Source organism: Pseudophryne corroboree, chromosome 1 (assembly GCF_028390025.1).
Source record: "Pseudophryne corroboree isolate aPseCor3 chromosome 1, aPseCor3.hap2, whole genome shotgun sequence".
In the NCBI taxonomy this organism is placed as follows: domain Eukaryota; kingdom Metazoa; phylum Chordata; class Amphibia; order Anura; family Myobatrachidae; genus Pseudophryne; species Pseudophryne corroboree.
In genome coordinates, this window is record NC_086444.1 from 692,282,043 (window position 1) to 692,307,831 (window position 25,789).

The 25,789-nt window shown below is 41.5% G+C and overlaps 1 protein-coding gene across 2 annotated transcripts in view; it reads left to right on the plus strand.

Annotated features, from left to right (window-relative positions):
* The window catches only part of LINGO3 (leucine rich repeat and Ig domain containing 3), a 143,507-nt gene extending 119,493 nt beyond the window's left edge, over window positions 1–24,014 (plus strand). For both annotated transcript variants that reach the window (XM_063914778.1, XM_063914779.1), the window contains one exon: window positions 15,972–24,014. In XM_063914778.1, coding sequence (XP_063770848.1) covers window positions 16,004–17,821 — 1,818 coding nt within the window. In that variant the 5' untranslated portion in view covers window positions 15,972–16,003 and the 3' untranslated portion in view covers window positions 17,822–24,014. The remainder of the gene's footprint in view (window positions 1–15,971) is intronic.
* The last annotated feature ends 1,775 nt before the right edge of the window (window positions 24,015–25,789 follow it).

Genomic DNA, 25,789 nt, shown 5'->3' on the forward strand with positions numbered 1-25,789 from the left:
TGTCCATTAAGTGGTTGTGCTGTGTCTATCCACAAGGGGCTGTGCTGTGTCCATCCACAAGTGGCTGTGCTGTGTCCATGAAGTGGCTGTGCTGTGCCCCTGAAGTGGCTGTGCTGTGTCCATCGTCAAGTGGCTGTGCTGTGTTCATCCACAAGCTGTGTGTAGTCCCTTAGTCTAATTCAGTAACACAGTGATGCTGCACTGGCTCCGCAGGCCATACCCCACCCACTGTGTTCACATATAAGCAGTATGACTCTGTATTGTCATTTGAAAATTTTGCTTTCAAAATTAAAAAGTAAAAAAAGTTAAAAAAAAAAAAAATGTATCCAGCTTGTATAACCTGTGTGCACTGTACTCCAGTGCGTTTGTTCACATACATATACTGTATAAGCCCTGTAACTCCATGCAGCGTGAGCCTAGCTGTGAGTTAAAAAATTAAAATTATATATTGTGGTATAATTTGTACTGTGCTGTTCACTGTACCACGGTATGCTGTACCCCATACATATAAAAGCGATTTGACACCACGCAGTGTGAGACGAGCTGCAAGTAAAAAAAAAAAAGAATAAAAACATACTGTTGTATTATTTGTTTATACTGTTCTGACCACTGCACCCCAGTATACTGTACCCCAGTGCGCTTTGTCCACTTCACATACATATAAAAGTGATCTGATTCCACGCAATGTGGGCCAAGCTGCAATTTAAAAATAATAGAAAAATATATATTTTATAATTTATTTGTACTGTTCTGTGTACTGCACCCCACTACACTGTACCCCAGTTAGCTTTGTTCACTTTGTGTACATTTAAAAGTGACCTGAATCCACAGAGTGTGAGCCAAGCAGCAAGTTAAAAAAAGAAAAATAATAAAAAATTATATATTTGTATAATTTGTTTATACTGTTCTGTGTACCGTACCCCAGTTAAACTTTGTTCGTGTATATAGAAAAGCCCTTTGACTCTTCACAGTGTGAGCTGAGCTGCAAATTGAAAAAAATAAATAACAATATATGGTTCTATTGCTTGTACTATTCTGTGCGCTGTACCCCAGTGCGTTTGTTCACGTATATATTTAAAAGCAGTTCAATCCTCACAGTGTAGCTGAGCTAGCATATTAGCACTGTAGAGCTGTTAGTTTAGCTGCTTTAAGCCCATTGGTAGCTTGTTTTGTCAGGGGCCCAAATAAACCAAGCACTTCAGCACAAAGGTGGCAGTACCTGTTGCTGAAGTGCTTGGTTAAACTGTGCATATCCTTTTAAATATCCAACATAAGGGTGTATGAGAGGGCCCAAGGACAATTTCATCTTGCACCACTTTTTGTTTCTGCCACTGCTGTGTGACAATGTTTCATAGCCTGCTATATGTTTGTGCCTCTGCTCTGCCACTTAGTACCTAGCCAGCTTGCTGCAGGCTTTGGCCTAAACTGGATGAAAACAATATTGTGAGCTGTCTGAGGTGGTCAAAATTGACTGGAAATGACTGAAATCAATGTTATTTAGGGTAAAATACTGTAGGAACAAAAAAAAAGGCCCAAATTCTGTGATTTTATAATTTTTTGGATCAATATAAAAAATAAATACAGATCCAAAACCAGGAACAAAACAAGTGAGGAGTAATTCGGCAAAAAACAAAACTAAAACCCAACAATGAATAAGAAGCAAAACCAGCAAAAATGGGCCAGGCGCACATCTCTAATCAATATGTGTAAGGAAACCTGAGTACCCAGAGGAAACCCATGCAAACACAGAGACAACATACTAGTTCTACATAGAAATGGCCCTGGTTGGAACTAAACCCATGACCCCAAATACTGTAAAGGTGCAAAGCTAAGTATTGTGCCACCAAACAATAAGCCAATACTCCCAAAACATCAGTATTGACCATAATTATTATTTTTCCCCTTAATGCTTGTCTCTTCACAGCTGCTATTGCTACATCCCCTAGAATAAAGCAAGTGCATTTAATCCAATTTATATCAATCATTATATATCCAATAATGATTTTTAACATCATTTTATATTGTGTAATGGGCTGCAAAGGTCTAACATTCACCAACAAAACATTTTCATCCAGGACATGTGACCTTCATCCCTGATAAAAATCCATTTGTGCATCATGATATTACATACAATTTAATGCCGGAAAGATAAATCCAGCAATATTCTAGGATTTAGCTGTGCGGTAATGCAGGAGGCCCAAAGACATGAAGCAAATAAACTGCCATATTCTAATCCTTGCTGGAAGCAAACACTGTAATTGGAATACAGTATATTGAACAAAGTAGAAGGGACTCCAATCATTTACAAAGAGAATATAATTAATACTGGTAAAAAAGACATTCATGTTTTTGTGTAATAAATGTAATATTTACCTTTAGCTTATTCTAGAACTATAGAATATACTTAAAATGACAAAGTAAAGGGTAAAAATATTAAATACAGATGTTCAGAAAAAAAAAAGTAAATCCAGTTTGTGGCTATGTTGTGGTTTCTTTCCAGATATTATTAATAGGTATCTTTCAGTGTATGAAACTACAGTATGATGCTCTATGGCAGTGGTTCTCAAACTGTGTGCCTTGGCCCCCTGGGGTGCCTCAGGACACTTGCAGGGGTGCCTTGGATTGGTGGTCCAGGACCAATTAAAATTATTTATGGTCAATGTAATAGGCAAAACCAGTGCTGGTGGCAGCAAATAAAAAAATGTGGATAAACAGAAGCAAATGTTGTCCCTCACCACATAACGGAACCTAAGGATATCATATAAACACAATTTACTTCATTTAATATTTCTTTCTACATTTCTCAGAGCTAAGTAGAAAGTTCTGTCCCTGTGAAACCTCTCACTGCACTTCTCAGGCTATTTTAAATAAAAAATACCCTGAACGTGTGACCGTGGGCTACAAGTACAGCTGATATAGCTGACCACAGTGACTGGATGCAAGCTCAACTTTCACTGCCAGCAGGCATGGAAGGCTGTGCAGGAGTCAGGGAACTGGAGAGAAGCCCTATTAATGCTTTCTGTAGTTAGCTTTATTATCACAGGGCTCTCTCTGGTATTTTTTACATTTTAATTTTAGTAAATTCAGGAAGATCGTATTTCCTGTTACAAGTACAAGAGATGCGATCTCAAAAATAAATGCGATTTTAAGGGCTTGTAGGAGTATATTCACCAATTGCCCTTTAGCACATTCAGGTGAGACTAAAATAGTGAGAAAACACCCTTTTTAACATTATTTCAGTGAAAATTATTTGGATAAATATGCCCATTTCTGTAGTATTTTATATATTTCTGTAACTGTATATTACCATCCATGTCTTTAAAAGCATCTTAATATATATATAAATGTCTTTATATTCAGTAGGTAAAGGACACAGAACACAAATCTCCACGGTTTGAGAGACACTCAGACATAAGCATGATGAAGATTATATCTCTCGGATTTATATGTAACATAATATTGTAGATTTTCAGACATTAGACAAGATTAGCGAGAAGCAACAGATGTCATTTTCTGCAGCTGGAAATTTCCTGTTATTACTGTTGCTAAAAGATTTAACCCATCCACAGATCAGATTTTTTTTTGTAGAAATGGGAGTTATGAAGGTGAAGCAGAGAGGACAGTAACCTTGGGGTGTTATAAAAAGCATTACCAGATGTTTCCGTGTTGTTACTGTACATGGATTATGAGATGGCATTTTATAGAAAATCATGGTTATTGATCCTACTTATCCCCTCCTGGGAGGGAAGATGCAGGTGGTCATTAGAGGGTGGGATAATACTAATTGCGCTGCAGTCTTGTCCCTGTGATGCTGTGCTGGGAGTCATGGCATCATACAGGGGGGGCAGGGTAGGATACTGATGATACAATTTACTAAGAATCACATCATTCATGCTCCATTTTTCTAGAAAGAGAGCAAGATGCAGGAGGGCAACCTGGTGTCCATCCCAAGGGTCTAACAGGACTCCATGATATTCATGAATCTCACATACTTTCTGGGAAAATAGACAAGTATATTATTACAGTAATAATATTAATAATGCTACCTATTATACAAAGCAACATACTGAGGGGCGATTAGTAATGTGCCCGATGGAGCAACTGTTTTGCTGATCCAGTGTGGCTGCATTACTTGATGCTCTTGTCATGCCCAAATGCACCAGGTTTAGCCATGTAAAGCGGCTAAACCCATGCTGTTCAGCACACCCAAACAGCCGACTTTTCTCTGATTTCTGCTCGCCACCCCAGGAGGCTGCGAGCAGAAATCATACAGTCACGCCCAAACAGCTGATCAACTGAATAGCTGCCCTCGGGCACTCACGGCTAACGGCTGCGCTACAAACTATTTAATCGTCCGTCCCCCTAGAGTTAAGAGAAATTAGAATTATATGTGGCCCTGTCAGCATTCTTAAAGGGCCTACAGTCTAACTGAAATGTTGTGCCTGTTTTTGAGATGCTAAATAATTTTTCAAACGAGGCCCGTGACATGTCAGTTAGGAGCTGATTGGCTGGTACTTTTTCTATCTCCATTTTATCACTTTTCAAGCAATGACGCATCTAGCCCATTATCTCCTCCTGCATGGGAAGGCACAATGGTGCAGCATGTTGTGTTTGAGGAGGCAGTAGCTGAGCAGATCACAGCAATGTTTGATGAATGTGGGCTTGCCCCTAGAAAAATCTGTCTTTCTACACACAAATTGACTTGATTTTTACATTCCTCAGAGATGACTGAGACAATCCACGTACAATGTATTCATTTACTCACTTTATAACCACATTTCCAATGGAATATAATTACAGTGGCTTCACTAGGGTTTGTATCAAAAGGGCTGCCAAGGTTTGTATCATCCTGGGCTCCTGGAGGGGGTTTACCACAACATGCTGGGGACATGGCCACACCTTGTTAGCGTTGTGTCTAGCACATGAGACACACCCACTCACAATAGCATGGCATGCTTCCCAGCCAGGGCAGTAGAAAGCCTGGCTGGGCCTAGGTACTTTTCAGGGGGCATGGCCTAATCACAGGAGGTGTGAACCTGGGCCCCTCTATCAGACCTGGACTCCCCCCCTCTCTCGGCGCCACTGTGTATCACCCAGTGCGGTAACTCAGTGTCCAGTAGCGGATCTTGCCACGGGCAAGCAGGAATTTTGCCCAGGGCGCCGCCTTCCATAGGGCGCCATCCGGAGGGCGCCGCACCAGGGCAAGATACGCTGCTGCTGTGCCCCCCACTGCCCGTTGCCCCCCGCTGCCGCTGTGAAGGGAAACTAGACACGTACGCGTCTAGTTTCCCTTCGTGGAGAGGTCCTTTACTGTGCGATGCGCGATGACGTCATCGCGCACCGCACAGCAAAGGTCCTCTCCACGAAGGGAACTAGACGCTACGCGTCTAGTTTCCCTTCGTGGAGAGGACCTTTGCTGTGCGGTGCGCGATGACGTCATCGCGCACCGCACATCATTTCAGTCTGTACAGGGGGCGTAAATGACCATGCACCCTGTACGAAGCCACGCCCCCTATTGCTGCCCGGGGCGCACAGCGCTCAAGAACCGGCCCTGTCAGTGTCATCCAGCACTCCCCTAGTGACGCCACTATCTTCTCTTATACATGCAGCCGCAGGCCAGAGGGAAGTCCTTCTTGCAGCAGTGCCGACTCCTCTGCAGGGACTGGAAGCCAGGGGCAGCGCTGTGATATTATCGTGAAGCACCCGCTTCCTGCTTTTTTTGTGTCATTTTTGTGTCGCCCTTACGGTTGGTGTCACCCTGTGCGGTCCGCAACCCCTAGTGATGCCGCTGTATAATCATCAAAATAATACAAATGTGACAGATGAAATTAAAATGATCTCAGTTTTTCCTTTGCTCCCATGACCTATGTAAGGCATAAATGTAACTGCAACGTAGTATTTTTTTGTAGAATAATAGAAAATGTTAATGAATGGTTGTGGTCAATCAGTGATAGCCCAAGCATGTAATGAGTCAAATTGACTCATTGCATGCCGCTGTGCGCTGCGGGCAACCGCTGCCCGCAGCGCACAGCCGCCCACAGAGGAGAGGAGCAGCGGCACGGACAGGGGAAGGAGGAGGAGGGAGGTGGAGGAGGGAGCCGCAGCAGCGCTTTGTTACTGGTGGAGGCGCTGCTTCCGAGAACAGCTGTCTTCCGAGAACAGCCTATATTGAAGCAGAGGGGCAGCAGCAGCAGCGCCTCCACCAATGACACAGCGCTGCTGCGGCTCCCTCCTCCACCTCCCTCCTCCTCATTCTCTACTGCCCGGGAATCGTCTGACGCTGCACCGAGGAGCCTGAGCCAGCGGAGAGGGTAAGTATAATTCTTCTTTCTGTCTTTCTTTCTTTCTTTCTTTCTTTCTTTCTTTCTTTCTTTCTTTCTTTCTTTCTTTCTTTCTTTCTTTCTTTCTTTCTCTTTTTCTTTCTTTCTTACAAAAAAGGGGGACTGTGTGCCGCAATGTGTAAAAACGGGGAATCTGCCTGCCGCAATGTGTAAAAATGGGGAATCTGCCTGCCGCAATGTGTAAAAATGGTGAATCTGCCTGCCGCAATGTGTAAAAATGGGGAATCTGCATGCCGCAATGTGTAAAAATGGGGAATCTGCATGCCGCAATGTGTAAAAATGGGGAATCTGCCTGCCGCAATGTGTAAAAACGGGGAATCTGCCTGCCGCAATGTGTAAAAATGGGGAATCTGCCTGCCGTAATGTGTAAAAACGGGGAATCTGCCTGCCGCTATGTGTAAAAATGGGGAATCTGCCTGCCGCAATGTGTAAAAAGGGGGAATCTGCCTGCCGCTATGTGTAAAAATGGGGAATCTGCCTGCCGCCATGTGTAAAAATGGGGAATCTGCCTGCCGCTATGTGTAAAAATGGGGAATCTGCCTGCCGCAATGTGTAAAAAGGGGGAATCTGCTTGCCGCAATGGGTAAAAAGGGGGAATCTGCCTGCCGCTATGTGTAACAAGGACACGCTGTCTGCCGCAATGTGTAAAAAGGGGGAATCTGCCTGCCGTAATGTGTAACAAGGGCACGCTGTCTGCCGTTATGTGAAAAAAGGGGGAATCTGCCTGCCGTAATGTGTAACAAGGGCACGCTGTCTGCCGTTATGTGAAAAAAGTGTACGCTGTCTGCCGCTATGTTTAACAAGGGCACGCTGTCTGCCGTTATGTGAAAAAAGTGTACGCTGTCTGCCGCTATGTATAACAAGGACACGCTGTCTGCCGCAATGTGTCAAAAGGGGGAATCTGCCTGCCGTAATGTGTAACAAGGGCACGCTGTCTGCCGTTATGTGAAAAAAGGGGGAATCTGCCTGCCGTAATGTGTAACAAGGGCACGCTGTCTGTCGTTATGTGAAAAAAGTGTACGCTGTCTGCCGCTATGTTTAACAAGGGCACGCTGTCTGCCGTTATGTGAAAAAAGTGTACGCTGTCTGCCGCTATGTGTAACAAGGACACGCTGTCTGCCGCAATGTGTAAAAAAGGGGAATCTGCCTGCCGTAATGTGTAACAAGGGCACGCTGTCTGCCGTTATGTGAAAAAAGTGTACGCTGTCTGCCGCTATGTTTAACAAGGGCACGCTGTCTGCCGTTATGTGAAAAAAGTGTACGCTGTCTGCCGCTCTGTGTAACAAGGGCACGCTGTCTGCCGCTATGTGTAAAAAGGGGACGCTGTCTGCCGTTATGTGTAAAAAGTGCACGCTGTCTGCCGTTATGTGTAAAAAGGGCACGCTGTCTGCCGTTATGTGTAAAAAAGGGGGACGCTGTCTGCCGTAATGTGTAAAAAGGGGACGCTGTCTGCTGTAATGTGTAAAAAGAGGAATCTGTCCGCCGTAAGGTGTAAAAGGGTCTCTACCTGGTGTAGTGGTGCTACTGTGCGGCGTAATTTGAATAATGGAGACTACTGTGCACCGTTTTATGAATTGGTATTATTTTGTGGCCACACCCCTTCCCCACGAAGCCACGCCACTATGTATTTTTGCACGCGCCTACGGCGCGCACTGCCCCTGTTTTGCATGCAGGGGTGGGGCTCCAATGCCGTTTCTTGCACACAGTGCTAAAATGTCTAGTTAAGGCACTGTTGCTAGGTATCCACTTCCCTGAGCAGGTTCCCCTCACCAGATCCTCTCCAGGGGTGAGGGGGTGGACTTGGATGGGATGGGGGGGGGGGGGTCAAGCCATTTTGTCGCACATGGGCCCACCGCTCGCTGGTTCCGCCACTGGTGTGCAGGACTATAAAGCAATATTCCATTTTGCCGAGAAGTGATTTCTCATTTTACACTACAAACATAATGTTTCATTCTAGTGTCAAACATAAACATAATGTTCTATTAGCACAGAGGAGCTTTTCAGAGGCAGAAAAACAGTGTGCCATAGTAGCATAAAACTATACGACACTGCAAGCCTAATGTAGTGTTTGATGCAATTTGCATAAAATGCACCAGAAAAAGAAACACTTTCCTGAGCTATACACATCTTAAGATGCATTGAGATCTGCAAGTGTAGATATGTGTCAGGTTTACCCAGTTGAAAAGACTGGTATACACCAAATTGACGCTAGGAGAAAGCAGTAGTATATGGACCAGTTTGACATTAGAATGAAACTATTATATGGCAGGTTTATACAAGGAAATGTGGCTTATTAGTGGCATTAAAAAACAAACAAAAAAAAACCCAGTTTGTTCATAATAAAGTATCACATAAATAAGACTATTATTGACTGAACAGTTCTATCAATAACTATTAAAGTTGCATTTACAACGTAAAATACAATAAACTTCAGATGCAGTTGCAAAATAAAATGAAAATATCAGTTAAGCAATTCAAATAGTCTGCCACACTAATAATTTACATAATTGTACCAGAGTTAGTGCACCAGCATTATATATACACTTCTTGACAAGTGCATATGCATCGTAAGGGCCTCCATGAGCTGCTTCTGCGTAAACTTACTGTACCCGCCCTCCACCCTAACCCATTACACTTCTCTAATACCGCTTTCACATCGCAAACCCTGCTTTTAAAACGTTTATTAAAACGGGTCTTAAAACGGGTCTGAGCAGTTAAAGCCTGTTCACATCGCATGTTGTAACCAGTATATTACCATTTCATTACCGTTTTGGTACCATTCACACTGAACCGGTTTCACCCATAGAAAACAGTATTTGTCATTGTAAATGGACTTTTCTGGCCCACACATTATTAATAATTATTAATTAATTATTAATAATTTTGCTAGTCGTACGATGGAACCCAGCAGCTTCAAGCATCTTTACCATGTTGTTGTAGATTGCTGCATCCTTAACTGTCCCAGTGATTTGTCTACATATTTCTTCATCCCCTATGATCCTAAGCAGCTCCCTAACCTCCTCATCACTCCAATTTGCCATTTTAATCTGTATTCTGTATAATAAAATGCTTCTTCACTCTCATGTATTTCCTCCAGTTTATTTCCTGCTTCTGCCTGGTGACATCATGCATGGAGACAGCCTATCACCTTCTGTGGCTTGGAAATACCGTTTCTGAGCCTTTCACATTGCACAATGAAACGGGTCTGAACCGTGTAGAACCCTGCTTTTTAACCGTTTTAAAATACCAGTATTCTGTAACCGGTAAATTCAATGTGGCCCTTTCACACTGCAGCTAGAACCGTTTTGGAAGGCTTAAAAAACGTCAATTTACCAGGTTATAGCTGCGGTGTGAAAGGGGTATTAGGGTCTAAGGGGGGTTATTCAGTTCAATGATATGGCTATTATGTGCCATTGTCACATTGCAGGCGGCAACACTGCAAGTTTTTACTTGCACCCCATAAAGGGGCTCAGAGTAACCGTATATAGTAGTAGATCGCACTGAATTGAATTGGCCCCTACAGTAAGTGTAAGGAGTTGTAAAGACATTATATGGGCGGTATTCAATTCTTTTCACTCCCTTCCACACCCATTCTGTTTCTGCTGACAGGGCGTGGTATAATCATTTCAGCTCGCTACCCCCACGATAGCAAGGGTGCCCAACTCTTTGCGCAGCTAAACTTGATTACTATGGGCACTTTAGAAAGGAGATTGGCCGTGATATATCATTTGAATACCACCCTATGACTGAACCTACATTCAGATGGAAAGCAAGGAATTTTGTACTCATGTGCAATACAAAAATGTGAATTTTAAGACAAAAAATACAGTAATGTCCAACTCTCAGGCCTTGTATCTTCACATTTTTGAAATTTATATGTGACCTACTCAGCCTATTAATATCTTCATGAAGAGAGCAGAGTTTATGTTATAACTATGTGTTTTTGGGATGAATACTATAAGAATAAAAGCAGAGAAACCAGTGTTCTCATCCATATTAACACAAAACAATATTAAGTGTATATGTGGTTGACTACTAACTGTTCATGTAGATTGGCTTTGCTTGTGGTGTCCTTTAAGAGTGATGTTTGGCAAATGCCTCAGTTATAAGTAGAAAGTGTGTATTCCAGCGCAAAAAAACCTTCTATGGTAACAGTGTTTAAAAACTAATAATACACACTGTATAAACTAATAAAATAAAACTAATAAAACTAATAAACTAATAAAAATAGTTTTATTTGTTTCCAACAGATGGCTATCATCAAATTGTTAAATAGTGCATTAACATGGAAAGAATAAAAAAAAGTGAAGGGACATATAGGGGGAGAGGGAAGAGGATAGAAAGAGAGGAGGAGGAGAAAAGAAAAAAAAATGAAAAGAAAAAAATACATTATTAAAAATATTGAAAATATATATATATTTGTCTTTGTGAAAGAATTTCATAAAAATTGACAATAATTGATAAAAATTGAGGATCCTCTTGGATGCTTAAAAATTGTCCATCAAAAAAATGTTAGTGAAAACATACGTATGAAATTCCTAGATGTGAGTCGCAATCCCAGTTGATAGTATCTTAATATTGACAGTTTTTCATATAGTGAATTTCTAGAATTGAGTCACTTGTCCAAATTTGGTTAGCAATCAATATTGCATTTTGTACCTTGTCTCAGTTGACGGAGGGGTGTTTTGCCGGCAAAACCGGTTGTCCAAAGTCCTGGAACTTCCAAGCTTCCAAGGAGCTTGGAAGTTCTCAGGGGACTGGGGATTTCCCCTATTTCATAAGCAGCATACCCTATATGGTTATACTACTTGTTTTTCTAGTCAGCGCAGCCACTGTTCCACATCTCTGTCAAATGCCTCAGTTAGACATATCACGTTGGAGGTGAGCTAATCAGCCACATTACATGTGGACATATCATAGAGGGCCTGTCTTGCTGAGATCAGAACCTTTGGGAGGTATAGTCAGGGTTTTGGTCACCTGCAACCAAACTCACATTCAAGTATTATTTGAATAATAATTGAACATTTCAGTGACAGTAGTCAAGTACAATATATGCTTATTGTGCCTCACTGGCCTAGCATAGAGGCCTATTTATTAATATTAGTATTATGGCCCTGAAAATGAACATTTCTCATGCGTGACCTTAGATAGTTGAAATATCTGCTGACGTCTCTGCTATCACTGCTGCTTTCTGCCCTGTATGGTGATGCAGCAGGAGGCATCAATTACAAGCAGACGCATCCTGCTGCACTAGTGATCCCAGCTGCATCAGTCGGCTAACGGCACTTACAACGGAGATACCTGACCTCTTCCAACCTCCTAAATGGCGGCGACACATCTCCGTTTTCACAAATGGAGTCCGTCGCTGCATCTCGTACGGCAGCAGACTGTCAATCACTGATAGTCTGCTGTCATCCTGCTTACACTGTCACAGAACCCATTGGCGCACGCATGACAGCGCTCTCACAACTGCACCTGAATGACCCCCTTTGTGTATATTGCAAGAGATCTTTCTTGTGTTGACAATTGCTTACTTCATTCAGTGTAAAACATGTGGAAATTGCAGTTTGTGCATGATTTACATCATGGTATGAATCAGACCCATGACTTCAGTGCTCTGAGGCATATAACCATTAAACCATCCATACTGTACATCATTTGCACTAAACACAGATACCAATTTTGCTTTCATTGTTTAAATTACACTAGACAGATAAAAAGCCAATTGCTGATGTTGTTGTGGAACAATGTGTGAGGGCAGTATGCTAATGTTTAGCTCTTTGCTACACAGGATTATTGGTTTGCCCATATTCATAGTCTTATTTATCAGTTTGGCATAACTGATATTCATCTAAGTGATTACTATGAAGAGTATCAGAGCCGTAACTAGACATTTTGGTGCCCTGTGCCTGAAAGAAAATTGTCGCCCCACCATTTTTCCAATAAAGATGTACAATAAGGCGCATGCCCTTGTGGGAAAGAGGTATGCCAAAATTGATCACAGCGAAAGCCCATGCTATGATACCCCTTCCTACGTTTTACAGTGTATATATACACCCTTGATAAAGGCTATCTGACAAAACGTGTTGGGCCTTCCCAGACTGCACATCTCTCATTGTTATTCAGTTACAATTCAATACGCTTTATTAAATAATACATTTCAATATACTACCGTACCCAGGACTCAAAAACATAACCTGTTGCATTCCAGTAAAACACCCTACTCATTGAGCTATTTGCAAAAAAATAATCACCATTGCAATTGAGCAGAACTATGTAGTGTGCAGCCACACATCCAATCCATTGCAGCCACACACTACAATGATCTGCTCAGCTGTAATGGTGATCATTTTTCCAGATAGTTATAATTATCTACCGTATATACTCGAGTATAAGCCGACTTTTTCAGCACTTTTTTTTGTACTGAAAAAGCCCCCTCAGCTTATACTCGAGTCAGTGGAAAGGAGGGACACGGAGGGCACAGCGCGCGCCTCTCCTGTGTCCCTCCTGGGTCTCCGGCGGCAGCGGCGGGTCTATTAAATGAAGTACCCGTTCGCGAGCTCTGATTGGCTCACGAACCGGCACTTCATTTAACAGACCCACCGCCGGAGACACATGAGGAACACAGGAGAGGCGCGCGCTGTGCCATCCGTGTCCCTCCTTCACAAGACAGCAGGGGAGCGGGGAGGGTAAGTTGTACCTGGCACTGGGGGAGCATATTTGGCACTTGAGGGGGGGGGGGGGCATATGTGGCACTGAGGGGGCATATCTGGCAGTGTGAGGGCATATCTGGCACTGTGGGGGCATATCTGGCACTATGAGGGCATATCGGGCACTGAGGGGGCATATCTGGCAGTATGAGGGCATATCTGGCACTGTGGGGGAATATCTGGCAGTATGAGGGCATATCTGGCACTGTGGGGGCATATCTGGCACTATGAGGGCATATCTGGCACTGTGGGGGCATATCTGGCACTATGAGGGCATATCTGGCACTGTGGGGGCATATCTGGCACTATGAGGGCATATCTGGCACTGTGGGGGAATATCTGGTAGTATGAGGGCATATCTGGCACTGTGGGGGCATATCTGGTAGTGTGAGGGCATATCTGGCACTGTGGGTGCATATCTGGCAGTATGAGGGCTGTGTACGGCTAGAGCTGCATTTCCCACCCTAGGCTTATACTCGAGTCAATAATTTTTCCCAGGTTTTTGTGGTAAAATTAGGTGCCTCGGCTTATATTCGGGTCGACTTATACTCGAGTATATACGGGTAACTTAAAATTCTCTAGCTTTCTATGTAAGGGTAGATAGCTCAATGAATACAGGGGTTTAATGCAATGCCACAGGCGATGGGTTTGTCATTATCTTTAAATGTAATAAAGGACAATGTGACTGAATAACAAAGAGCTCTCAAGTTAAGTTCATGAATGTTGTATATGTATTAGCGACAGAAGGGGTGGGGGTAGGAGACAGGGGCAGTCAGGAGATGCTGGGCTTCAAAAAGCGGGAGAAGCTACAAGTGAAAACAGATATTTTGCAAGTGCCTCCAACAGCACCCAACCCTTCAGTGCTATGTTCAGTGGCACACTCCGCACACACCTAATTAAGGCCCTAATGAATAGTGGATAGAGTAAAGATACTTGATGGTGAAAATCAAAATACACAGTATAATGCTATTAAATGAACAAGTACCAGGAATTCACTGCACCTAAAATCTGTCACTGATCTTTGGTAGCACTGTTCCGGCTACTGATCTACAATCTCCTAGTCCTCTACCAACTTTATAGGGAGTCCAATATCTGGCACAAACTACTGATCTAAAAGGAGCTGTAACTAGTCAGACCTGTCCAGGTATAACACACCATTGTTGGGATGATCTCCTCTTTTATGACCCATCCAGTTCACACAGTGGTGTGGCTTTATCAAGGCAGTTCTTAAATGGACAAACTATGTTTGTCCATGGTATCTTCTTTTGGTAGGACTGTCACATAGTCCCCCAGGGTCTGGGAAGTCTTAAAGTGCATAAGGTTGAAAATGGTCACCCACTTTAACAGACAATAGGACCATAATCACATTAGTACACAAGTATCTCTAGACATGCCAGAAATTGTCCCTGTGTAGTCTTCCTTGTGATTTGCTGTTGTAGACCGGCCAGCATTTTAAATGTAGTTATACATGCTATGTCATTTTCAATGTAAATGCGCACAATTCATTTTATTTATTATGTAAGACCTTAAATAATGTTGTCAATGTCAATCCTCTTGGCTGCTTCTGTCACCTTCTTGAATTTCACAGTAACAGAAGACACCAACCTGTCTATACTTTCCCTGCTGTCTATAATTCACCTACAAGAAAATGCCTTGTATTCATTTCGGTACTTTTGGAAGGGATGGGATCGAATTGATGGTGTTTGGGATGCTGGCGGTCAGAATACCGACGGCGGCATCCCGATGTGCAGAATCCCAACATGAGACGGTAAGTATACTTACCTTCCCCCAATGGCCCCCTAATCCTAACCCTCCTTTCTTGCTGCCTAAACCTAACCTCCCCATCCCCCGCAGCGTAACCCTAACCTTCCCAGGTGGTGCCTAAACCTAACCCCCACTTTCCTGCTGCCTAGCCCTAACCCTCCCCTGGAGTATCTAACCCTAACCCCCCCCCCCAGCAGCCTAAACGTAACTCTCCAGGGCCGCAGCCTAACCCTGCCCCTGCAGCCTAAACCTAACACTTCCTGTGACTTACCTGTCAGTGTGGTCGGCTGATGCTCATTTGGGATCCCGGCGGTCAGGATTCTGGCGCCGACCTTGTGTTTCTATTCGGGATGCCGGTGTTGGCATTCTGAATAGTGTTGGGATTCCGGCATCGATATTATGACTGCCGGAATCCCGACCAGGAAAACTTAACATTCTAAAAGCCCCAAATAAGGAAGCCTGCACCTATACACTATTCTAAAGTGGAAAATAATAAATTATATTTGCACATGCACCAATCCACTTGGGTACTTATTATATCTTTTTGTACTGCAAATTTTTCCTTTTCGTTAATACTCTTAATAAGACCCCATGTAACCCTTTGTTTTTTTCTGAGCATGTCACTTTTAAATAATCACATCTGCCAGCTTAAGAGACTGACTGACAATGTAAATTTTTCCAATCACTGTTTTCATTCAAGCATACTACTGTAGCATGAATGCATCTATTTATCATATTACACGTGTCTATATGCCATTACCTTACTTTAATATACACTTGTTTTGTTTGCTGATGCTGCAATGTTTATATACTACTGTATGTACTTGCCCTACATTGTCTTTTAAAGTTGCTGTTTTGTTTTTGTTTATTTGTTTCTGTATTTTGGGAGTTATTCAGAGATGAACGCAGATCGTTGCATCATCAGCAAGATCTGTGTCCATCCCCTTACATGCTGGGGGCCGCCCAGTACAGGGCAAAGCCGCCCAGCCTGTGTGGTGCATCTGTAATTTAATTACGAATGCATCGATTAGAGGTTGACCCCTGCCAGCACTGGTTTGTATATGAAGCCTACAATGAAGTAATGAAATGTATAATATAACTCCTAATTTGAAGTTGTGACTTTAATATATATTGCTTTTTTCTTTCTAATTTCTAGGAGCCTGGAAAAATGGTAGCAGCTCTGTTTGTATGATGCCTGATAAAATGGCATCATGCTGGCCCTACATCCTAGTTTTTCACCTTCTCTTACTATATTCAGAACGAAAGACACTGGGATGTCCTGCCCGTTGTGAATGCACACCCCAGATCCGGTCAGTTATATGTCACCGTAAGCGCCTCTCTTCCATACCAGAGGGAATCCCCTCTGAAACAAAACTCTTGGACCTCAGCAAGAATCGCATTCGCTGCCTGAATCCTGGTGAACTTTCCTCATATCCAGAGCTGGAAGAAGTAGACCTTAGTGAAAATATTATCTCAGTAATAGAACCAGGCGCTTTTGCCAATTTGTTTTACCTTCAAACCCTCAAACTGAAAGGAAACCAGTTAAAACTTATTCCAATTGGAGTATTCAACAAACTTAGCAACCTAACTTTGTTGGATATTAGTGAAAATAAAATTGTCATTCTGTTGGATTTCATGTTTCAGGATCTACGGAATTTGAAAAGTCTTGAAGTTGGGGACAATGAACTGTTGTACATTTCACAGAAAGCCTTTTCTGGACTTGTAGGTCTTGAGCAACTGACTATTGAAAAATGCAACCTAACCTCTATATCTTCTGACTCACTGTCTTACTTGCAAGGTCTTGAGGTCCTGAAGCTGCGTCACTTGAGCATTAGCTCTTTGGAGGATCAGAACTTCCATAAGCTTTACAGCCTCAAAGAACTAGAAATTGACTGCTGGCCATTTTTAGAAGACGTCTGCCCAACTGCTTTCCAAGGATTGAATCTCACTTCCATTTCCATTACCTATACTAATATTACCTCAGTGCCAGCAGCTGCTCTAAAAAGTCTTACTTACCTGGAATATCTCAACCTTTCCTACAATCCTATTCGAGTTATTCAACGGGGTTCATTTAGAGACCTTATCAGGCTCAGGGAGCTCCACATTGTTGGGACGTCTTTAACCATTGTGGAATCTCAAGCATTTTATGGCTTGAGACAGATTCGTCTACTAAATGTGTCCAATAATCTCCTGTCTACACTGGAGGAGAGCACTTTCCAATCAGTCAACACTCTAGAAACGTTGCGAGTGGATTCTAACCCTCTTGCCTGTGACTGCCGTCTACTATGGATTTTACAACGAAGAAAGACCTTAAATTTTGATGGCCATCAGCCTGTCTGTGCTTCCCCCACTGAAATCCAAGGCAATGCTTTGTGTGACTTTCCAGATTCAATACTTTTTGAGTATTTCACATGCCAAAAGCCCAAAATAAGGGACCGAAAGCTCCAACACATCACAGCTCATGAAGGACAACCTGTATCATTTCACTGTAAGGCAGATGGGGAGCCTGTTCCACTCATTGTCTGGGTTTCACCACAACGAAGGATGATCACCAGCAGGAGTGTAGGGAGAACTACTGTCCTACCAGAGGGTACCCTTGAAATAAGATATGCTCAGGTACAAGACAGTGGAACCTATATCTGTATTGCCACTAATGCGGGAGGCAATGACACTTACTTTGCTACATTGACTGTAAAAGGGGACAACTCACCATATTCCAATCGAACAGTGTATCTCGCAGAATATAATGATACCTCCCATAATGACACCCACGTTTTCTTGAAATTTACCTTTGACCTCAAAACAATCTTGGTTTCAACAGCCATGGGCTGCATTACCTTTCTGGGGGTTGTTCTTTTTTGTTTTCTACTACTCTTTGTATGGAGCAGAGGAAGAGGGCAACATAAAAATAACTTTTCAGTTGAGTATTCCTTCCGTAAAGTTGATGGACCTGTCTCTGTGGCTGGTCAGGGCGGAGCCAGGAAATTCAATATGAAAATGATATGAGACTAGAGGAGTTAATTTACAATGGCTGGACACTGTGCTGGTTTGCTTATTAAATGTAGTCAGTTGAAAGAGTACCTCATGTATTAGCATACATTATCAAATATTACATCATTGTTATTCTATTGACATAATATCATTGAAAAGGGCTATGGACTGGCTCTAGCTGAGTGGGTTGCACTGACCAGCTAAACTCATGTAATCTGTATGATGGAGCAAAGTTGGTTTCAACGGCAAAACTCACTTTTCCAGAAGATTAGTGCCTCTCCCTTTCTTTCCAGAAGGTGCAACAAACGGTTAGACAATTACTTTATATTCATTAACAAAATAAAAATGATAGAGAGCTATTTAATTTAACGCAATAGCCACAATATGCCCTTCCTTAAGTGGAACATCGCCGATTGCAGCATCACTACTTTCTCCTTGCTCATCACAGAGGTACGCAAAAAAAATAGCAATGTTGAGGGTATTATATATGGCAGATGTGTGCGCAGCCTAGCATTGCAGCGATACACATCCCACTAAATTGAATGAGCCCCGTAAAATGCCAAGCTCATAAATCTTAAATAACGAATGATATAGAGATATGGAAGCCAAGTAATTTAGGAAACAATACAATAAAGCAGGCAAAAGTTTATAGCTGACAAATCAAATTCCACCGCCCAGTACATTAACACACCTCTATAAAATGTTCTGATTCATATATAATACATATGGAAAAATGAAAGTCAATAATGGAAATTATTTAGGGGAATTATAAAAGGCTTAGAACAATGTTTATGCTGTTATTAAAAGTATTAGGACTTATTGTATCACAGAATATTAGGGTTATATTCTGGAATGACAAATACATCCACACATAGATTAGTAGCAACTTGAAAGAGATATGCAGAAAAAAAAAATCTGTTATATACATACAAAACAACACTTAAAATAGGGGTTAGAAAAATGTAGGTAGTTATACAGACACAGTACCTTCATACGGACCTGCCGGCTGTACTTACGGTTGGGATGCCGGCTGTCAGAACTCAGGCTTCGGTCTCCTGCCCACTTCAGAGTTCTGGCGTCGGGATTACGGCTGCCGGGATCCCAACAGCTGGCGTCTAGACCGCATCCACTTTCATACACCTGCCCTACTAAATACACAAAGTATTTAATTTGTGGTAATGCATAATTCGTGAGATATTTTTTCTTATTTTGCCACACCCATCAGTGACCCATACCACTATGAATAAAAAAGCCTTTTTCTTAAAGGGGGAACGTTACATACTCTTGAAACAAGGTCATTAGCGTTTGGGCTGTTATAACCCTACATTGTATTACACACAGCCAGTCGGGTTTAACTGATGAAAATATTCAAGTGTCATGTTTAAATAAAGCTTCTCACTAACTAGTGTCATAAGCCGTGTTTTGCTCTAGTGGGTAACCACCCAGTACTTACCAAAAAATACATAATTTATATATTTCCCATAGTTTATGTGACCAACTCCACCTTAGGAGTTAACTGTCCCATTGACCCTTTACCAACAAAATAAAAAAAAACTAACAAAATAGTAATCTGGCTTACAATGGATTTATGCAGAGCAGTACCAGGATAAAGTCCATGGGCCTAGGTTGTTGTACATGTACAGTATCAAGTTCAGCATGGCATTTCAACACACTGTGGAACTGTGTATGTAATAACTGCAATGCAATTACTATGCAACCATATCTGCTTTAGCTTTTATACAAGATTTGCCTGAAATACATTCCCAGTATTGATTCTATAATTCCCTTGTAATGATTTTCTCTTACCTTTACGTGACTGTTATTGTCCTGATTAAATCATCTGTCTGTATTAAACAATGATATTTCCCTCCAAAGAGTCCCTAGCATACACAGGCCTATAAAGCATGTAAAGTATAAGGAAAATATGTAGATTATAGTGTTCTGTAGAATAGCAAAAGCAAACAAATAATTTTGTACTGTAAATGAGTGTGTATTTATACTATAAGTATGTGTGCGATGTAAAATCTGTTATTTTATCTAGAGAATCATTGTAACTGGATTACCAGGCTCTTTGCTGAGTTATCCTCTTTATGTAATTAATGACCAGGTCTCTATGCTACTCACTCTGTGTAGACACAATTTTGGCACATTAGATTATGCATGCCATTATACGTGATAACTTGCTGTCTTTTTCCATTCATTTCAGCAATATTGATGGTGTATATATATATATATATATATATATATATATATATATTCCTTTGCATGACATGAAATCAGCAACTGCAACTGTAAGCTGTAAAAATGCAGTTTATCAAGCATAAGTAATAGGTTAGTAAAGTAATAGGTTTTAACATATGCTGTTAGCATATGTTTTAAAGTAGAACTGGGCAAACCCCAGACAGCATATAACATTAATTAGCAATATACAGCTTGTGCATAATATTTAGAGGTACCTTCCACATACTTTACTGACTGCATCCTGCAGTCTACAAAATATTATTGGCCTCTTATTTAACAGAAACATGTCCCATGGTTTTTCACTACAAGAGCTTTTTATTTGCTGCCTAAATGTTCATGGGGATACACCAAATCCCATTATAAAGTATTATTTATTAGGCTGCATGGAGGACCTCAAATATATTGAGTTTATTATATCCATGGCTACATAATATGTTTATTACAATACCCTACAATTATAGATTATTATCTGTTCCCTTATTGGTTGATCTGATAGGTAAACGTGAATCATGATACCGGAACTAGAGCTATAAATAGTGGCTACCTTAGTTCCAGTTGAACAGCATATCTCTGCAGAGTGAATACAGTATTACATCTTGCTGTCCTATGTAAATATGTAGGAGTTTATCCTGCCGCTTCTGACTGTGTTTATGCTCGATATTTAAAAGAGCAATGGTTTTACTAGCAAGACATGGCTAGTAAAAGCATTGCTCTTTTAAATATCATCCATAAACACGCTCAGAAGTGCAGGGGTTTTCCAACCCTGTAATGTATATGGTCTTTTTGTGCTACGGCATACACAAATCATAAGCACTAGCATGCACAGACATTTTTTTTTTTTACTTTTTAAAAGAAATTATACCTTAAAAACATACACCAATACAAGCTTATAGGTGTGAACAAATACAGTACATACAGAGAGTACAAACAGGCACATACATTTGGGACACATTTACAGCGCCAATCTTTGTCACCGTTTTTATTATTATTATTTTATTATTTTCTATCATACCCAGCAAAACTGGGTCACTTTTTCTAGTAACTACTAGAGCTTTTATGAAACTGTATGAAATTCTAACATTAAAAGACTTTTTTTACTGGCAGTCTGAGGTAAACTGCATTAGAACACAATTTTAAGAAGTTTTGAATAGTAAATTAGTAAGACTTTACAGCAAGGAAAAGAAAAGTACTCCATTTGTTAGGTGCACTCATCCTACTATTGTAGTGATAAAACATGTTTATTATTATAGTTTAAAAAGCATAACTTCATAGTGAAGTAAGAAGAACAAAGAACAAACACATTAATTATACATATCAAAGTAATGACATGGTGAAACAGGACCAGAATAGCAGTCCTTATTGGTCTGGATAGTCTGCATCAATACATCAATAGGGACATCCTACCATATGGTACAAATGTATAATAATATTTGAGCACAAGCTGAAATAGGTAACGACTGGCCTATATTATGAGGTCCGATTCTATGATAACAAGACCTGTGTAAGATATTACTCATGTAATCCAATCCAAACTATGTATTTTACAAATTGTGAAATAAAGGCAAAAAATAAGAGAAAACAAATTTCAAGGGGAATGCCCCTGGCCTCTCTTATGCCACTTTCAGACGGAACATGAAATTACCGAGTGAAGCAGTTCCACCCGGTAATTTCATGAAACACACGGGTCCTTTTTCTGTGTGAAAGGGTCAACCCGTGTTGTAATTCCCGGGACTTCGACCATGGAACTATATATATATAGTAGTGCAAACAAAACAGGTAAGCAAACTAAAACTCTCTGATTTATCATTCCCCCAGAGAAATATGCATCCGCAAATAAATTCATGGAATAATAATGAATCATTACAACTTCATAATATGAGGGAGATTTATCAAAGCTTAGGGAGAGACAAAGTACCAACCAATCAGCTCTTAACTATAATTTTCCAAACACAGCAGCAACATGGCAATTAGGAGCTGATTGGCTGGTACTTTATCTCTCTCCACTATATAACTCTCCAAGGTTTAGTACATCTCCCACCAATAATGCAAACCAATGGTAACTAAAAGGTGATATATTGATTGAGGTTGTATCCACATAGAAACATGGCCAGTTATCCATTTGTGATTAGGAATTCTGCTGAAACTGCCACTGCCAGTACCACTTAGATTAATACTAGGATTTGTTTCACAACTGTGCATTAAGAGCTAAACATTTCAATATACAAATAAATAACTATGGGGAGTGGGGACTATGGGGGTCATTCCGAGTTGTTCGCTCGGTAAAAATCTTCGCATCGCAGCGATTTTCCGCTTAATGCGCATGCGCAATGTCCGCACTGCGACTGCGCCAAGTAAATTTGCTATGCAGTTAGGATTTTTACTCACGGCTTTTTCATCGTTCTGGCGATCGTAATGTGATTGACAGGAAATGGGTGTTACTGGGCGGAAACAGGCCGTTTTATGGGCGTGTGGGAAAAAACACTACCGTTTCCGGAAAAAACGCGGGAGTGGCCGGAGAAACGGAGGAGTGTCTGGGCGAACGCTGGGTGTGTTTGTGACGTCAAACCAGGAACGACAAGCAGTGAAATGATCGCAGATGCCGAGTAAGTCTGAAGCTACTCAGAAACTGCTACGAGGTGTGTAAGACTGTAATCGCAATATTGCGAATACATCGTTCGCAATTTTAAGATGCTAAGATTCACTCCCAGTAGGCGGCGGCTTAGCGTGTGTAACTCTGCTAAAATCCGCTTGCGAGCGAACAACTCGGAATTACCCCCTATGTGCAAACATTATTTTACATTTTTTATTCCTGATCTCTTTCAATCTTTCTATTTTTACAGTGTTAAAAAGAGCACTGCATATCTTAGGAAATAGTGGGCTGGGAATTACAGAGCACACTGAGCTGTACAAAACCTTCAGATGACTGTACTACAAGTCTACAACGCAGTTACTGCTGCAATTATTCTAGTTACTAATGTGTAATCCACATGGCTGACGAGATGTGGGATTTTGCACAGATACTCTTTCCCCGGGCATGTTGGAGAGGCCCAACAGGGGCCCGTGTCCATCCCGCTCCCCCTAACCTGCACCAGCACTTTGGGCATGGAGAAACAGTGCTGGACTGTGGAGAGAGGCTGCTATGGCAGCAGTCTGTTCTCTGTACCTGCATGATGTGCAGGGGAGGGGGAAGAGAGAGATTTCTGATTCTGCCCCTCTGATCATCCTGCCATGAGCCACTGGTGCCCACATGTGTATATTTTTGATCCACTAGTAAGAAAGAGCAGGCCACACTTCCCCGAGTTGGCCACGCCCCCTGCAAGTACCAGGGCTTGGCAGAGCTGTTGGCAACCCTGGTGATTCAACTTGCAGTATTACTGCCACGGCTTCCATGCTGAAGACAAGTTAGGGGACAGGCGGGGAGACGTGTGTTGTGTCAGTGTGTGTTGAATATTTTATAGTGGACACACAGAGAATAAGAAAATCTGGTTTAAATGCAAAGCTGTAAAGGACCTCTGCTTGTGACTGACTACAGGACGGAGCAGTTGCAGATTTTGTTCCTGAATATATTTAGCTCCAACCTCGGATTTCTGAGTTTTACGGATAAACAGGTTTTACTGTTAATAGACATTTACAGTATAATAATTTAGTGTACAGCAACAGGGAAACGAGGTTAATAAGTATGTGAAAATGTGCTCAAACAAGTCTCTTCCTTGAGTGATAAAGGAGCCATAGTTACTAGTTTACTATCACTGCCATAAATGATGCATTCTCAGATTGCATCATGCCAGTAAGACCCAAATTATAACTATTTACACCATAAACTCTCCAGGATAGGTTGAGTCGCACCAACAACTTGTATGTTTACGTTGTTAAAAAATATATTTCTCTTGCTGTGAACAACTTTAAGAAGTTTTGTTCTTAACGGGTTTTCTCTGTGTCTTCCTGAATAAAGATGTGTTCAACAAAATGTTGTAATAGTTTGATTTTTGATTTTTCTATGTGAGTGCAAAATTTTCTTATGAATGTTTCAAAGTCTACAAAATAAAATCAGCCTCAAATGACCTCTTTAGAATGGGTTGCAGGGGCATAACTCCCAGAGGTAGTGGAGACGCCTGCCTCCAGGCACCAAGCCTTGAAGGGGCACCTGCATGTACAGCAGCACATGTGTGGTTCACAGCAAGATCCAAGTGTGACCGCTGCTCTTTCATTTCTGCTACAGAGTTAATGCTAACACCTGCAAAAAGGGACAGGATGGGCCACGCCTGGTAACGCTCAGCCTGCACTGCAGCAAGTAATGGTGCACCTGTTGCTGGACCGTGAGATGGGACCCACCAGTTAACACTGATTCTGCATGCTGCAGATGGCTGACTCTCACGAGTCTGACCCTGACCCACCAGCCGTTGTCACACAGCGTAGCTGGAGTCCTGCCAATTCACTGCAGACTCTGGTTCTGATTTAATACCAGGCTCCAAATCAATGCATGTGCATGGGTCACCAGACTGAATAGAATGCTAGGTCTCACAGAGAAAGTGAGACCTGCTAAAAATTATTGTCAATTAAAGCAGGTGCATGGTAATGTGAGAAAGTGGTGTGAAATGTTTAATGAACAAACGTGCATGACGAAGATCGACTAGGTTGCCAATCACATAGTTTTGGGTGGGACGTTTTCGATCATTCACCCTATAATAGTCTGCCCTATAGTCCGGACCTTGCTCCACGCAATATCAGCTTTCCACTCTAAAATCAAAGAGTTCCTGGGCAGAGAAGTTTTGGAAGTGATGATGAGTTGAAGCTAGTAGTCAACAACTTGTTCAAATGGAGACAGCTGAGTACAACAAGGGGATTCTAAAGCTTGTGGAGGTAATTATGTGGAGAAATAGACAAAGGTACTCCATGTTTAAAAAAAAAAAATATATATATATATATATAAAACAAAAAATGTCTGCCTTCCCATTTAAGGTCAAGATTTTAAAGAAAATATCTTGCAGTTGGCTTTTTCTTTATATGTGTCTTGATCGTCCAGCCAATCTCTGGGGCATCTTAGTATGGCTGCTTGGGTATTTTAAGAGATATTTTAAAGTTAATAACCACATTGGATTTAGACTGTAGTTTTATCCTTTGTTTGGTTAATGGCCTTGTGTGTGAGTAAAAGTATTTTATATTGAATATGGTAGAATACAGGTAACCAATGGAGGGACTGACAGAGTGGATCTGCATACGATGAATGTCTAGTGAGAAAGATTAGCCTCGCCGCTGCATTCAGAATGGATTTTAGTGGTGAGAGCCTCATTTTGGGATGATCAGTTAGGATACTATAGCAATAAACAATGTGGGAGATAATGAGAGCATGGATTAGAGTTTTAGCAGTGTCTTGTGTAAGATATGGTCGTATTTTGGATATGTTTTTTGATGCATGTAACATGATTTTGAGACAGTTTGAATGTGGGAATCAAAGGACAGATCAGAGTCAAGGAGGACACCTAGGCAGCGAGCTTGTGGGGTAGGGTAGATTGTCGAGTTTTCAGCAGTGATAGAGATATCAGGTTGGTAACTACTATTGGCCCGTGGAAATATAATTAACACAGTTTTTTAAATATTAAGTTTGAGGTGGTGAGATGTTATCCAAGATGAAATGGCAGAAAGGCATTCAGTGACACGGCCCAGTACAGATAGGGACAAATCTGGGGAGGATAGGTAGATTTGAGTATCATTTGCGTGCAGATGATACTGAAATCCAAAGGA